We start from the raw sequence: 16,642 nt of genomic DNA, 5'->3' as shown, positions 1-16,642 counted from the left end.
AGGTGGTAGAAGGGGTGACATAGGAGTAGTTGAAGTCTCCGAACATCCATAAACATATATTGTGTATTAACTGCTTAACTGTGTTTTAAACTGACTTAATCAGTTCAGATGATATCAGTTCAGTTCTGTCCATAGAAGTCAGAACTGATTCCCCGTATTTCAGTCGATCAGTTTACACAAGTCATTAAATTTTACAATCTTTCAGTCTTTCTTAACGAATGATTACTTCGAGTTTTTTCCGCTTAATTTGAAACCAAACTCGATCTAATTCATTGGTGTATATATTCTTAGAACACAAGCTATTGCAGCTTGATACCCCCATAAGGATCCGGGTCATCATTAACCCGATTTTATTCATTGGATAGCCCGGATCAGAGCCAATATGCCGGGTACTCTTTCTCACTAGCCGGGCATTTCTCCTCTTCCCGGGAGGTCAACAGCCCAGGCCCTCATTACAAGCACCCGGGTACCTTCTACCCGGGCCACCTCAAAAATTACACCACACTCGAGTGTGGTTGGTACAGGCTGTCTAATCTGTCAGAGCAACTTGGACTTGGAAGTATTCTAGAAGTCATCAGAAGCTACAAGTATGGGCAGCCGACTTGCCATACTTAGTAGGTGGCACTGAAAACGAGGTATCTACCCCATTTTCTGCTATATATAGCAGGTATTAATGTCATTTACAGATTCTGAAACCTAAGAACTTTCAAGCACTTACATATATTCTATCATATATTTGCTTATGTTCATCCCCAACCTGCTGACTTAAGCATCAGAGTGGCTAAGCCGGACACTCCTCCGGCGCCTATTCACGAGTTTTTTTCTTGTTCGCATGTGTTATCGCAGCCATTGTCTTCACTCAAATTCCTAAACACTAAAAATTACTGGTTTGATCCGTTGGAGCCCCTTACCCGGCTCATCCATTTCAGAGAGATCACATCACAACTCATTGAGAATATTTTATTTGAAGCACTCTCGCAGGTGCCCGAACTGATCCCATAATCAAGTTTCTATTTAAATCCTATCAGAATTCTATAAATGGATCTTTTATGTTAAAAATTATGACGGGAAAAGCAACAAGTTTTGCAAAAGCCTATTTGAAAAGAAAATAAATCTTATATGGAATAGCAAGCTGTCCGGGAGCAAATAAACTCGTCGGAAATTCTCTTATATGAATCATGTGGGAAGATGGTCATGTTAGGATCGGGAAAAAGTTTAGAGGGGGGGTGAATGAACTCTTTCAAATTTTCTCGTGTAAAATGTTGGTTTTGACAATTTTTAGGCGGTTGAAACAATTCTTCTCAAACGTTGGAAACGTGAACCACTGTTTAGTGCGGAAGACGATTCACAATTTCCAATAGAAACTTGAACACGTTAACAAGCTTATTCAACAATTAGAAACAAAGAAAATGCTTGCGATAAGTAAAGTGACACAAGATTTTTTATGGATGTTCGGAGAATGAATACTCCTACGTCACCCCTTCTTCCTTTTTAAGAAGGTTTCAACTAAAAGACTTTGGCTCTACAAACTTTTTGCAACAGCCCACTCCAACCAGGACTTATCACACTGCCTGTTTTGGAACTCTTAGTGATCACTTTACACTTCTGGATTTTAAGAACACTTAGTTCACCAGATACCAAGACTAAATCAAATAACCAAAAGGTTACTGATATGAACAATCAGTTTGTTTTGAGTAGCACAAAATTGATCTTTAGAAGATCGAATGTAATGATGTTTAAAGCGTGCTAAAAGAGCGATTAAGTATGTATGCTTTTGATAGCGCTCTGAGATCTTTGTGTATGCTAGCAACGAGAGTTTTTGGCTGTGGATCAAGAGGTAGTCTTAGCTAGCACACTCCTCCGTTAATATACACGATCTTCTTAACGGTCGGAAAGGATGCAACAACGTTAACCCGATCCACTGAATAGATGTGTTGCTGTCGTCTTTATGAGCATTAAATGATCTTTGTAAAAGCATTTAATGTTCCTTTTGCTCAGCGTATTTCTGAAGCTCTTTTCCTGAGGAGATCCTTTTATGGTAACTGTCTTGTAGCATCAGAACTTGAAGTCTATACTTGGTCTACCTTTTTTGGGGTAGAGACATAAATGCAGATCATTCTTGGACCTGATGTATGTATACTTTGACTTCAAGGCGGTGTAATACTTTGAATGTATTTAAGCCGGTCAGAGAATGTCTTTGAGCAATAAATGGTTCTCTTTAATGATCCGGTTCTGATGATCATTATTGTCCAAGCTGAATCTGCTAGCGGTCTCAAATAAGCGGTTGAGACTTCTTTGAGCTTTAGCCGGTTTAGGAAGATATTCCAGTTGATGAGCCGAGCGGTTGAACTGATGCATATCTCATATATAAACTGCAGCTTTTTTCGTGCTGTCTTGTTTTTATCATACACCAAAATTCTTGGGAATAATATTTTTTGAACAATTTCTTCCTTTTTGGTGATGACAAAACCTAGCTGTAAAGCTATGTAACATAATAATTTTGAAGAAGATATATAAGAGCGAAAGTATTGTATTTCATTAAGTAAATGAAATTACAATATTCAAAATAACCAATTGTTGTAAGAAAATAGGCAACTAGTGTTTCTTTGGACCTTTTACTTTGTTCCACTGCTTTCGGCCTTGTCTTCCTTTTCTTTCAACTCATGCAATTCCTTCATAACAAATATTTCTGCTTCTTGAATTGCCATTTGACGCTCTCTTTCCCCCTTTTTGACATCACCATGAACAAGGAACTCCATGATTTCTGCAAGCTGAGCACCTTGGGCATCGAGGCGTTGTTCTAGATTTTTCTAAAGACGAGTCATTTGTTCCGATAGGCCAAGGCAGATGTTAAGATGATCAGAGTTATGTTTTACTTGCGTGAGAGAAAGACTAGTTTCCATGGTGGAAAGATCGTTGTGAAAAGCAGTCTTTACTGATCGAAATTCCTTCTTTAGATCAAATTGTTTGCGATTGAGAGCCAGAATGGATTGATCCATGGTGATTAGTCTAGTCAGAATCTGCTGTTGGCAACTCTCTTCTAGAACTTCTTGTTTTCAGGTATGTCGTCTTTAGATAATAACATGTTCTTGAAAGAGACCAGTTGAGAGGAGGATAGCTTACCAGCATATTTTGATGGTTCAGGCTCATGGAGTTCATCCATAATACTCTGAATAATTTGATCAATGTCTTTAGTGGAAGCAGACGGTTTAGATCCGGTGACATCTGGTTCCTCTAGTTTTGCTGGCGGAGAACTCGGTGGAGGAGAGTGTGCATACATAGAAGTATTGATCAGCTCGGTTTCATGCACTTCCTTGGGAGAGGTCAACAGATTTTTTGAAATATCTGTTGGATCATCCTTGGTGGGAGAGCCTGTTGGAGAACCCGATTTTTCTTGAAAGGTGATAGCTTTATCAAAATCAGATAAAAACTTCACTTCCTCATCAACAGAAATAGTTTGAGCGACTGTAAGATGAAGTGGAGGCAGTTGTGCAGACGTATCAATATCAGAGATTGTTGGAGACACAGATGGGATGTCGGAAGCAATCTGATGGCATTGTTTTTCAGCACTAGGAAAGTCTTCTGGCGTGATTTTTTCAGAAGGAGGCAGAGTGTTCTCTTCATCAGCCGGTGGAGCTGTTACGGTAAGTGCTGGTGATGAAAGCTTAGTGCTTGTACCAGTTGAAGTAGATGAGGAATCCTTATTAGTGGGAATGGCTTGAAATGTTCAGAGAACAGATCTTCATGTATTTCCATCAGAGAGTCGAACTTTCCCTGTTCTGTAACTGCTGGAAGATTGAGATCATATCGCATTAGAGCGATCTTCATAGCAAGCGACAATGCGTCCATCTCAAGTTGAGAGATGACAGCTGAATCATCATTGGCCGTAGGACAAAAGAGATCAAAGTTTTTCCTTTTTAATTGTATGATGACTCGGAGAGTGCTTTCTTTCATCTGAAGTTCCAGAAAGTCTCGTCGACGTAGAGCGGTTTGGATATCAAATGTCTCTGTCCATTCCAAAATGGACCGTTCAAGCTTAGCGACTGCTTTTATTTTGCCGGTTTGAAGTAAAGAGCCAAAAGTTTCAGCAGTCCGATATTGAACCCACTTATCAAACATCTTCATTTTCTTGTGGACGGCCTCATTGACATGCTCGCTAGTGAGTACAATGGCCGTATGAACCAAATTGCTTTGTGGCGGATTTTCAATCATTACCTGTTTGCCCTTATCTGAGGAGAGAATAATAGGAACTACTGAGTAAGAGGACTCACTCTCTGGTTCAGTAATTTGAAACTCTTTTAACTTTGTGGCTGAGATTGCAGGGATTGAGGCAAGAACGAGTGGTGCAGAAAGATGTTTGACCAGTCTGATCTTGGCTGGTTTTGAATGTGCAGTTCTCTTCTTCTAAAAAACTTGAGAGACGAGAACGTCATCTTTGGACTCATAATCGGAATTGGATTTTAGAACCAGCTTTCTTTTGGTTTCTTTGGCTGTTGAAGCGGTCTTGGATGTTTTCTTCTGTTTTACAAATTCTTCCCCGGTTTCAGTTTTGATGGAGACTATCTCCTCATCTGCCGGCCGATTCTTCTTGATAAAATTTTCAATCGATACCCAGTTGAAAAGCTTGGTTTTCCCAACTTCTACCATATCAACCGGTTGAACCTCAGCATCAGTCAGCATATGGCAGATTTGAACCGCAAAACCTTGCGATTGGTTTTCTTTGTTGATCATGGCCACCAATATCTTGAAGAGAACGTCAGACCAATTTATCCGCAATTTGGATGAGATGGTGGCCATAACAAGAAATTTCTCCAAGGTTATTTTATCATAGGCACCAGCCTTGGCAAGTAGTCCTTTTGCCACGATATCTGCCAACAGTCTGAATTCAATCTTTAAGTCGCGTTTTTGACATGTTGGATGAGAAATTGGAGAATCTGTGTTTGAGAAGGCACTACGCCAAATGTCAATATTTCCGACCGGCGGTGTGGAGAAATCAGTAATACCTTCCGTGTGTGAGCTGAAAAAATTAGCAAACATCTTCTATGTAAACATGAGGTTTTTGTTTTGAACAGCACAAACAATTTCTCCATTTTTCATGTGCGCGAAATCAAAGAATTCCTTCAATAGTGTGTCGGAGTAACTGTATCAGCAATCCAGAAAAGAGCGAAGCCCAGAATGTTCTATCGTGCGAAACATGGCTTGCATAGATTTGTTGGGCATGGCAAATATCAACGCAAAGTTAACAGTGACTGTGTTTTGAGCAATGGAGGCAGCCATTTCCTTGATTTACCGAGAAGGTTTGAATTTAGCACCTGCAACTTAAGTGTAAACGCGATCGAGTGTAATAGCAACGTAAGATCAACAAGGTTGCAAATGTAGAGTATGTATGTATGGTTCAAATAATCACCAGTCAGTCCACGTGGAGGACTGTTACTGGAGAGAATTTTGTAAATTTTGAAAAAAAAATTGGCCGACGGTAAAATCATTGATTTCAAATTTCAAAATAAAAACCGTACAAGTAATGTAGTTAGAAGGAAACAGTTGAGAAGTCTATTTAATTAATGACTTAACCATTGTTCCCCCTAAGCATGTGGATTAAAGCTAATCCTGGAAGATGAATCGGCGGTGGCTTTGACAGAAAGCCTCTTCAAACCCTAGTGTCTGTCATCATGAGAGAAAGAGAGACCCTTCATATGGTGGTCATCTATAAATACAGGTAGAGTGGTTAGTTTTACTAATATTAGAGATAAAAAACAGATATCAGGATGGCGAAGTCAGGCAGTTCAAGTGAGCCAGACCTTGATAAAGCATTCATGGAATCGGTGGTGGCTTCCCGAAAGACTGCTCTTGAGGACAGCGTCTTTGAGAAGACGCTGGTAACCTGGACAGAGGGTTAGGAGCTTCAGTCCACCCTTGAGGGAGGACTAGTTGCTACCTCTAAGGAGGTGGAACCTCTGAAGAAATATTGGCTACGTCTTTACGTCACTGATAATGCAGACATCTTTTCTGATGATGGCATCTACCTCCTCATGCTCCTAAAAGAGCAGAGGACTCTGAGAAGGATTGCCTCCTCAGATGATTTTTTACGTACCTCCACCGGTGGGCTGACCGCTTGGTTGGATAACTGGACGAGGGCGGTTGATAATGAAATTATGGTTGTACGAGCCCGGTTGTTCTAATAAAAATTTTCTATTTTGTATTACCGACTGTCTCTTTATATTTTCGTTTATTTCCTACATTACAAACTGAACATACGCAAGAAATAATTATATCAAAATAAATCGATTAATCCAAGCATATTTAAAAAATGTGAAAACTTAGCCTCTGGTAATGGTTTTGTGAAAATATCGGTCGTTTGTTGATCCGTATGAACATATTCAAGTCGTATTTCTTTCTTCATGACGTGTTCTCGGATGAAATGGTGTCTAATGTCAATATGTTTTGTCCGAGAGTGCATAACATGGTTGTAAGTGATGGCTTTTGCGGTGGTATTGTCGCAAAAAATGGGTGACTCAGTAGCTTGGATGCCATAATCTTTTAATTGTTGTTGTATGCATAGCATTTGTGCACAGCAACTTCCAGCCGCAAGGTATTCTGCTTCAGCGGTTGACGTAGCAATTGAAGTCTGTTTCTTACTAAGCCATGATATTAGTCTTTCGCCCAAGAACTGACATGAACAGCTCGTACTTTTTCTGTCGACTTTGCAACCAGCATAATCTGCGTCTGAGTACCCTACAAGATTGAGACTTGAAACTTTGGGATACCAAAGACCCACATTAGCAGTACCTTTAAGATATTTAAGGATACGTTTAGAAGCAATAAAATGAGATTGCATAGGTTTAGCTTGAAACCGTGCTCATAAACAAACCGCAAACATAATATTCGGTCGACTTGCAGTCAAATATAGAAAAAAAACAATTAACCTTTTGTACATTTTTGTGTCCACAAAGATTCCCCCTTCGTCTTTATCCAGTTTAATTGATGAACTCATTGGGGTGGAAGCTTGAGAACAATTTTCCATGCCGAATTTCTTTAGCATATCTCGAGTATATTTGGCTTGATTGATAAATATACCATTTTTGGACTGCTTGACTTGCAGTCCTAAAAAGTAATTTAACTCGCATATCATGCTCATCTCAAATTGCTCCTGCATCACCTTAGAGAATCTCTCACACAGCTTAGGGTTAGTTGATCCGAAAATAATATCATCCACATATATTTTTACAAACAGTGAATGATCATTTTTTGATAATCTAAACAAAGTTATATCTACCGTTCTGATTGTGAAACCATGCTCAAGCAAGAATTTGGTTAAAGTGTCATACCATGCTCTCGGGGCCTGTTTTAGTCCATATAGAGCTTTGTCAAGTTTGTAAACATACACAGAGAAAGTGTGATTAACAAAGCCGGGTGGTTGTTCTACATGAACTTCCTCATTTAACAATCCATTCAAGAATGCAGATTTAAAATCCATTTGATATACTTTGAAATCTTAAAATGCTGCAAATGCCAAAAATATTCTAATGGCTTCTAACCTGGCTACTGGGACAAATGATTCATCAAAGTCTATACCTTCCTCTTGTCTATAGTCTTGAGCTACTAGTCGAGCCTTGTTTCTTATAATTAAACCATTTTCACCCATTTTATTCCCAAACACTCATTTTGTTACAATCACATGAGTATTATTAGGCCGAGGGACTAGATGCCAAACCTTACTTCATTCAAACTGATTAAGTTCCTCTTGCATGGCCTCTATCCAATTTGTGTCAAGTAGTGCATCATCGATTTTCTTAGGTTCTATCTGAGATACAAACGCAGCATGCATAAATTTATTTATCATTTGATTTCTAGTTCTAAGAGGAGCAGTCAGGTTACCGATGACCAGTTCGAGTGGATGATCCTTTATCCACTGTAGACATGGTCCATATGGATTTAGCTCAGTTGGTTGAATGATTTCCTCTTCTTGCTCCAGTGCTTCTTCTATTTGTGTATTTTGCGTCTGCTGGTTGTCCTCTAGTTCGTGCACCTGTTGAGTTTGTTCTTGTGCGGTTGAATTTTCTTTTGATATGTTTCCCCCTGTTTTTCTCAGATCTACCTCATCATCACTACTTGCTTCAAGGTTAGTAGCATCAAGATTATTTATTAAATCATGTATACTGTTACTACTATTGTTATGACATATAGAAGATTTATCAAATACAATGTGTATGGATTCTTCAACAGTGAGAGTTCTTTGATTATAAGCTCTGTATGCTTTGCTCACTGCTGAATATCCTAAAAAGATACCGTTATCAGCTTTTACATCAAATGCGGTGAGATGTGTTTTGCCATTAATATGAATAAAACACTTACAACCGAAAATGCGAAAGTATCCAACTTCTGGTTGCTTGCCGGTCGAGATTTCATATGTAGTCTTTTCATGATTTTTATTGATCATGGACCTGTTTTGAGTGTAACAGACTGTGTTAATAGCTTCTGCCCAAAACCTTTGTGAAATACTATATTCGGCTAGCATAGTTCTAGCTGCTTCCTTTAATGTGCGGTTTCTTCTTTCAGCAACTCCGTTCTGTTGAGGTGATCTAGCCGCTGATAATTCATGCTTTATGCCATGATCTTCAAGATAGGATGACAGGAATTGATTTAGAAATTCAGTTTCTCTGTCACTCCTGATTCTATCATTAGCTTCGCTTCTCTCATTCTGAAGTCTTTTGAGCAGCTTGATTAATTGATCGGTGGTTTGATCTTTGGAGTTTAGAAATGTTACCCATGTAAATCTGGAGAAATCATCAATTACTACGAGAGTGTATTTCTTTCCCCCTAAACTCGTTACGAGTATTGGTCCAAATAAATCCATATGAAGAAGTTCCAGACATCTTGCTGATGAGTTTCTTCCTCTGCTTTTGAATGTTGAGCGAACTTGTTTTCCTAATTGACAGGCATTGCAAATTCTATTTTTGGCAAAGTCAATGTTAGGTAAACCAGATACAAGTTTAAGTCTGCTAATAGTAGCAATGGATTTAAAGTTGAGATGGTTGAGTTGTTTATGCCAAAGCTTATTTTTATATCCATTCAAGGCAAAAAAGCAGATAGGTGCATTAAGATAATCATCATTCCATTTGACTTTATATATATTTTACTCTCTATGACCAGTTAACATGATATTACCAGTTGTGGTTTTAACAGTGCATAAGAGTTTCTGAAACTCAACGGTGTAACCTTTGTCACATAGTTGGTTTATGCTTATCAAGTTATAACATAGATTTTCTACAAGAAGAACATCTTTAATGATAACTTTGCCGTGAATAATCTTACCTTTACCCACAGCTCTACCTTTATAGAATTATCACCAGAGGTGATGGTTGGACCTCTGTAGTTGACTATTTCTGATAAAATATCTTTGTTTCCAGTCATGTGTCTAGAGCAACCACTATCCAGGAACCAGATGGATTCTTCCAGCTCCTTTTTCTTTGTTACCTGTCATTATTGAAATAAGAGATTGGTACCCTTTTCTATTTTGGTCCTGAGTTTATTCGTCCTTTAGGAATCCACGCTTGAATTATCCTGAAGGATTTTTCATGACGTGTTCTAAAGTAAGTGTTGTTGTGAGCATAATCAAGTGGTGTAGGTTGTTTCGACCGTCTGTCATTGTCACTCAATCGGTACCTCTTTTGAACAGGTCGGCTATTGTGGTAATGGTTAGGTCTAGTTTTTGAATGATTTCCGGTTGACCCTGAATTTCTGCTGGCCCAACCTGAACCGTTGTGAATGGTTGTATTTGGCCTGCGTCTGAGCCATGATCGGTTGGTTTTAGCATTCTCAATTTCGATGTATCCTAAACCACATCACCTTCTGTTGTTTTCAAGATTTACATTCTGAGTACCTTGATCTTCCGTCTTACCATGTTCATATACCATACTAGATCTGACAAATTTAATTGGTTTTAAACTGTCTTTCTCTAGTAACGGTTGAGTTGATCCTCCAGAGGTGTTGCATTCATTAGTTCCATAACCTAGTCCGGTTATGTCTCCGACCGGTTTCTACATTTCATGCATCCTATTAAGAGAAACAGAGGACTTGTTCCAAGTGTTGATTGTATTTATCAGCCGTTTATTTTCTTTTAACGTAGCATGAAACAATCTTCGGAGGTCATCGTTCTCAGCCGTTAACAGACTTAACTTTACTCTCAAATTGTCAACCTCTTTTTGCTGCGAACAGCTAGAGAGATTTAACTTGTTTTCCAAGTTTTGTTTTGCTGTTTTGGCTTCATTGAGCTGCTGTGATAGCCTCTTAAACTCATTTACCATGTCGCGAAGTGCAGTGACAAGATCTTCTCGTGTGAATTCATCAGAGTTAAAGTCAAATACCATTTCATCGGTAGATTCTTGATCTTCTTTGGCCATGAGACATTCTACTTTCTCATTTTTGCTTTCACTTGAAGATTCTTCAGAGGTGGACTTTTCAGATTCTGATTCAGCCCATTTGCATTTATCTTCTTCTGCAACTAAGACTCGCTGACTCTTCTTTTTTATGAATCTTTTGTTGTCTTTAACTCGTCTTCTGTCACTTGATTTCTTTTCATCTTTTCTTGGCATGTTGCATTCTGCAATAAAGTTTCCTTTCTTTCCACAGTTAAAACAAGCTTGACCATCATCAGTATGGTCTTTGTTGAAGTGAGGTTTATTCATCTGTGATTGATTCTTACGTATGAATTTACTGAATTTTTTAACAAATAAAGACATGGCTTCATTGCTTAATTGCTCGGCCGATTTCTTACTTGTGGACTCTTCGACCGGAAGAGTCACTGTGGTAGCTGCCAATGCTTTCATTTGTTGAGAGGTGGATGGTTCTTCTTCATTTCGTATCCCAAGCTCGAACTCATATGCTTTAAGGTCGGCGAAGAGGTCATGAAGTTCCAGCTTGTTTAGATCTTTGGATTCTCGCATTACAATAGTCTTTACGTCCCATTCTCTGGTAAGAGCTCGCATAGCCTTTAAGGAAATTTCACTATTAGAATAATATTTTCCTAATGAAATGAGTTCGATGATAATACCGCTGAACCGTTCATCAAATTCTGCCAGAGTTTTTCCTGGCTTCATTTTCGCATTATCAAACTTCTGGATGGCGACAGTTAACTTGTTTTCTTTTGTCTGATCGTTGTCTTCACATAATTGAGTGAGTTTTTCCCATATTTCCTTAGCAGTGGTGCAAGTTTTGATTTTGGCAAACATATTTTTGTCCAGAGTCTTGTAGAGGATGTATTTTGCAACGTTATCCAGATTTACCTTCTTTTTGTCTTCATCTGTCCATTTGGATCTGTGTTTTTCTACCATCTGAGGAGTACTTCGATTGTAGCGGCATCTGTATTAACTTTCAAGATTTTCATCGGCCCATCAGTGATAATATACCACATATCATCATCTTGGGCTGCTAGATGTGCCTGCATACGAATTTTCCAATCATCATAATCTTCTTTAGAGAACATCGGAATTTTATTGAAAGAAGCCATAAGTGTTCAAAAAGATATCAGTGTTTAAGAAAACCCCGTTCTGATACCACTTGTTAGGATCGGGAAAGAGTTTAGAGGGGGGGTTAATGAACTCTTTCAAATTTTCTCGTATAAAATGTTGGTTTCGACCGTTTTTAGGCTGTTGAAACAATTCTTTTCAAACGGTTAGAAACGTGAACCACTGTTTAGTGCGGAAGACGATTCACAATTTCCAATAGAAACTTGAACACGTTAACAAGCTTATTCAACAATTAGAAACAAAGAAAATGCTTGCGATAAGTAAAGTGACAGAAGATTTTTTATGGATTGTCGGAGAATGAATACTCCTACGCCATCCCTTCTTCCTTCTTAGGAAGGTTTCCAATAAAAGACTTTGGCTCTACAAACTTTTTGCAACAGCTCACTCCAGTCAGGACTTATCACACTGCCTGTTTTGAAACTCTTAGTGATCACTTTACACTTCTGGGTTTTAAGAACACTTAGTTCACCAGATACCGAGACTAAATCCAATAACCAAAAGGTTACTGATATGAACAATCAGTTTGTTTTGAGTAGCACGAAATTGATCCTTAGAAGATCGAATGTAATGATGTTTAAAGCGTGCTGAAAGAGCGATGAAGTATGTATGCTTTTGATAGCGCTCTGAGATCTTTGTGTATGCTAGCAACGAGAATTTTTGGCTGTGGATCAAGAGGTAGTCTTAGCTAGCACACTCCTCCGTTAATATACAAGATCTTCTTAACGGTCGGAAAGGATGCGGCAACGTTAACCTTATCCACTGAATAGATGTGTTGTTGACGTGTTAATGAGCATTAAATAATCTTTCGTAAAAGCATTTGATGTTCCTTTTGCTTAGCGTAGTTTGCTGAGGAGTTCCTTTTATGGTAACTGTCTTGTAGCATCAGAACTTGAAGTCTATATTTGGTCTACCTTTTCTGGGATAGAGACATAAATGCAGATCATTCTTGGACCTGATGTATGTATGCGTTGACTTCAAGGCGGTGTAATACTTTGAATGTATTTAAGCCGGTCAGAGAATGTATTTGAGAAATAAATGGTTCTCTTTAATGATCCGGTTCTGATGATCATTAATGTCCAAGCTGAATCTTCTAGCGGTCTGAAATAAGCGGTTGAGACTTCTTTGAGCTTTAGCCGGTTTAGGAAGATATTCCAGCTGATAAGCCGGGCGGTTGAACTGATGCATATCTCATATATAAACCGCAGCTGTTTTCGTGCTGTGTTGTTTTCGTCATACACCAAAATTCTTGGGAATACTATTTTCTTAACAGGTCAGAAAGCATCTGCCCAGAATGCACGAACCAAAAGGAGCCAGAATTCAGTAAAGGCTTTCGACCCATAATAGACTGAAAACATCTTGTAGAAATAGGACAAAGTGGCAAGGGACCATACAAAAACAATTTCCTCGAGAACCATACAAAAGCAGAAGATTCACCGACAAAGATAAATCATGCATGTGATCCAACCACGCAATTAGTGTAGGATAGAATCCTTGCCACGAAGAAAGAGAGCTAATGGATATATGAAGGATTTGGGAATGTTGGAGTATTTCTTGGGATTGAAGTGGCTAGAAGTTTTGAAGGCATTTTCCTGTGCCAATGCAAATACATGTTGGATATTATCTCTGAGGTCGTGTTTCTTGGAGCTAAGCATGTGTCAATTCTGCTAGAGCAAAACCATAACTTGGCCTTAGCAGATGGAGCTCATTTGTCCAATCCTGAAAGTTACAGACATTTACTGGGTAGACTTATTTATCTCTCGGTTGCACGACCTGAATTATCTTATTGCGAACATGTCCTAGCTTAATTCATGAAACATCCACGACAAGAGAATTGGGTGGTCGTGCTGGGTGCTGTGCGATATTTGTAAGGGAGTCATGGGCAAGGAATTTTGTTGCAATCACATTGTGATTTACATTTTTATTCTTGGAGCGATTCAGATTGGGAAAGTTGTATGCTCACTCGTTTTTCTCTAATTGGATGGTTGATATTCCTGCAAATTCACCAATTTCTTGGGAGGAAAGAAGCAACATACATTATCTCATTCTTCGGATGAGGCAAAGTATCGATCTGTGACCACAAATATGTGTGAACTAAAATGGTTGAAAGGATTGTTGTTAGCTCTAGGTTTGGATCATCCGAGTCCTTTCAAATTGTATTGCGATAGTTAGGCAACTTTGCATATCGCAGAAAACTCGACCACGAATGAACAAAACATATCGAGATATATTGTCACTTTGTTTGGGATGAAATTCAGAATGGTGCTGTTACAACAAAACAAATTTTGAATAAAATTTAGAAAATATTTTATATATCCATACATATTTGGTTGGTGATGTTGAGATGATGGGTGTCACGCCCTAGGCATGAGGCCAAAGCTCATCTGCAGAGCTTGTGTCTACGCAACTGCACAATAGGCTTCTATAGAAACTAGTTTCTATCTGTCATCACTTTAGGAAAATGGCTAACCCAAGTTGCTATAGGAGTCTATTGTAAGTCCTTATAAAGTATTTTAAATTTTCATTTTCAACTAATGTGGGACATGGGTATCGCAATCATCCATTCTTCAGATACGACTTTTTCATCGTGGCTAGCCTCTCGATCCACTACTTTCGAGAATCTAGAGACGGCTCCTACAATTTCAAGAGGTGGCTCCCGTGATGTAACATGTTTCCCCAAAGGTTCAAGAGGTGGCTCCCGTGATGTAACATGTTTCCCCAAAGGTTCAAGAGGTGGCTTCTACTCATGTAACACTTTGCCATGGTAACACTTATTTCTCGGCGCTTTTGCCAGTGACCGGCTCAGATACCATTTTACTACGCCTCGGGCCAAGGCCCGCCCTTGTACAATAGAACCCTTTAGAGAATACTTTGTATCCATTCTCTATTTACGAAAATTGTTAAATCCAAATTGCTATGTGTTTATTGTAAGTCCTTATAAAATATTTTAATCTAGTGCCGAAAAATAATTGAAAATCACGACACAACCCGAATCTCACCCCGTTCTTGCTCCGAAAAAATCTCGACCAGCATTTTTCCTGACCAGAGTTGTCGGGATTTTTCTCGTCTAGATCAATGTCGGGAGAGAGATCGAGAAACTAATATCCACCAGAGATGATTCCCGACCCAACTCGATTATTTTTTTAAAATATTATAATATTATCAACACATTGAGTTGGAAGATTGTAGCTTGAAATAAAATAATATTAGTTCGAAGCCAATATAGAATTGGCTAACGCATTTAAACGAGGTTAGCCCATAGATAACCATTTTATTGTTTAAATTAAATGATTAACTAATTCATCGAAATTTAAAAAAAATCACATAGACAAATATTATAATTAAAATAAAATTATACAAAACAAAAAGAGAATTTATCATCATTTTCTCCCCTTCAGCCTAAATTTAGAAGCATGAAAGAACCACATTGTTGTTCTCACCCCTATATTTATCGGAATATCATCTCCCTATCCGATGAGGTTCTGAAATTTCGGAATATCTTCTGCCTACCCAACTGGATTCTAAACTTTCAGGTCTCGATAATTTCGAGTAATGAATCAGGAGAAAAACAAATTCTCAATTCTTATCGGGACGAGAATTGGGTGGGAGGGTTACAAAACAGGTCCGACCCAATCCTATCCCTATTTTAGACTTTCGTTTTCAACTAATGGGAGACAAATGTATCACAATGAGTGATTTATTTCGATGATTTGAGACTTATAACAATAATGGCATATACATAAATATATATATACATACATATATATATCACTATCATGTTTATAGGATGCTTCCTAAAATTGTGACCTTCCCCTACAAATAATAAATAATAGATCCATGGGAATGGGGGATATGTATAGACGGCCCCCTCACCATTTTGAGCTATATAGTATAAGAGTTGCACGGTCTACTCCATGATTAATTGAGAGAAATTATTGTGATAGTATCATGCATCGTCACGAAAGTTAAATTTTGTACAGAAGCCTGATCTAAAATTCCTGAAAAATTAGGCTTTTATGATTATATCGGCAATAATCCGGCAAAAGGAGCGCGCATTCTCGTTCTGTCAAGAGAAGATCCACTTCTAACCTCTCAGGAACGAATGATCAGTCGAGACAAAAATTCTTTACTTCAGATTTTTTTGATAAAAAAAAGAAAGGATTCCTGATTATTCATACCTTAATCGAATTAGATGTACTGATTGTTCTAATCTCATAGATCCAACCATTCTCGAAGTGTCTTTTTTGCTTTGACCGGGGGAAGATATACTCTGGCGCTTTCGATTTATCTGAAGGAAACGGAGAACACATATAGTGTATGGACCTCCTATTCATCATAAATGATCCAACATCGAGTATGAAGCTTTAGTTTCTATGGTGTTTCGGATCGAAATAGAATAAAAACTTGAGCGATATGCTTCGTGATCTCTTAATTCGCGGTTTCATTTTTCAGTCAAGCTTGAAAAGTTCGTGGTAAGGTAGTTGATGCCTAGCTCATAAGGTGTGTTTTGAGGTTCTTCACCTCTTGCATTGATTCTCCATGGTTTCCTCAGTATTTTTGCAAGCTATGATAGCATTTGAAGTGTTTTCTTGATGCTTTTGGATCTTATGTACCTACATATTTTGGTTGATATTCGAGAGGTCGATTATGTCAAGTATTCGATGTCATGTCAACAGTTTTTTTTAGTAAATCACATATATTTTTCCCATTTGTTTTCAACTATGATTCAATATCTAAAATTCACAAGTCGAAAAACATTTTTAATATATCACAAGCAATGACCAAAATGGTTTTGGCTTAGAAAATAAACACCAAATCAAATTTTAATTATCCGATAAATTGAATACCCTTTTTTCTGTCAGTTTTCAACTATGATTTTATGTAAGGCAAAAACATGTGTGAGACGTTATCACGAATCATATTTTGTGAGACGGGTCTCTATTTGGGTCATCCATGAAAAAATATTATATTTTTATCCTAAGAGTATTACTTTTTATTGTGAATATCGGTAGGGTTGACCCGTCTAACAGATAAAGATTCGTGAAACGTCTCACAAGATATCTACTCTCTGTGTAAAACATCCGTGCACAAAAGTAAATTGAATTTTTTTAGCATATTAT

At 38.1% G+C, this 16,642-nt stretch overlaps 1 protein-coding gene across 1 annotated transcript; it reads right to left on the bottom strand.

Moving 5' to 3' along the window:
- Window positions 1-7,717: 7,717 nt before the first annotated feature.
- LOC142519768 (uncharacterized) lies at window positions 7,718-11,330 on the bottom strand. The gene is made up of 6 exons (XM_075622798.1): window positions 10,775-11,330; window positions 10,182-10,465; window positions 9,870-10,037; window positions 9,313-9,474; window positions 9,166-9,216; window positions 7,718-9,052 (listed from the first exon to the last, which is right to left on the bottom strand). The coding sequence occupies exons 1-6, from the start codon at window positions 11,328-11,330 to the stop codon at window positions 7,718-7,720; spliced, it is 2,556 nt and encodes an 851-aa protein (XP_075478913.1).
- Between the last annotated feature and the right edge of the window lie 5,312 nt (window positions 11,331-16,642).

The sequence above is a fragment of the Primulina tabacum genome, chromosome 11, assembly GCF_025594145.1.
Source record: "Primulina tabacum isolate GXHZ01 chromosome 11, ASM2559414v2, whole genome shotgun sequence".
NCBI classification, from domain to species: domain Eukaryota; kingdom Viridiplantae; phylum Streptophyta; class Magnoliopsida; order Lamiales; family Gesneriaceae; genus Primulina; species Primulina tabacum.
This window is presented reverse-complemented; position numbering and strand designations above follow the sequence as displayed.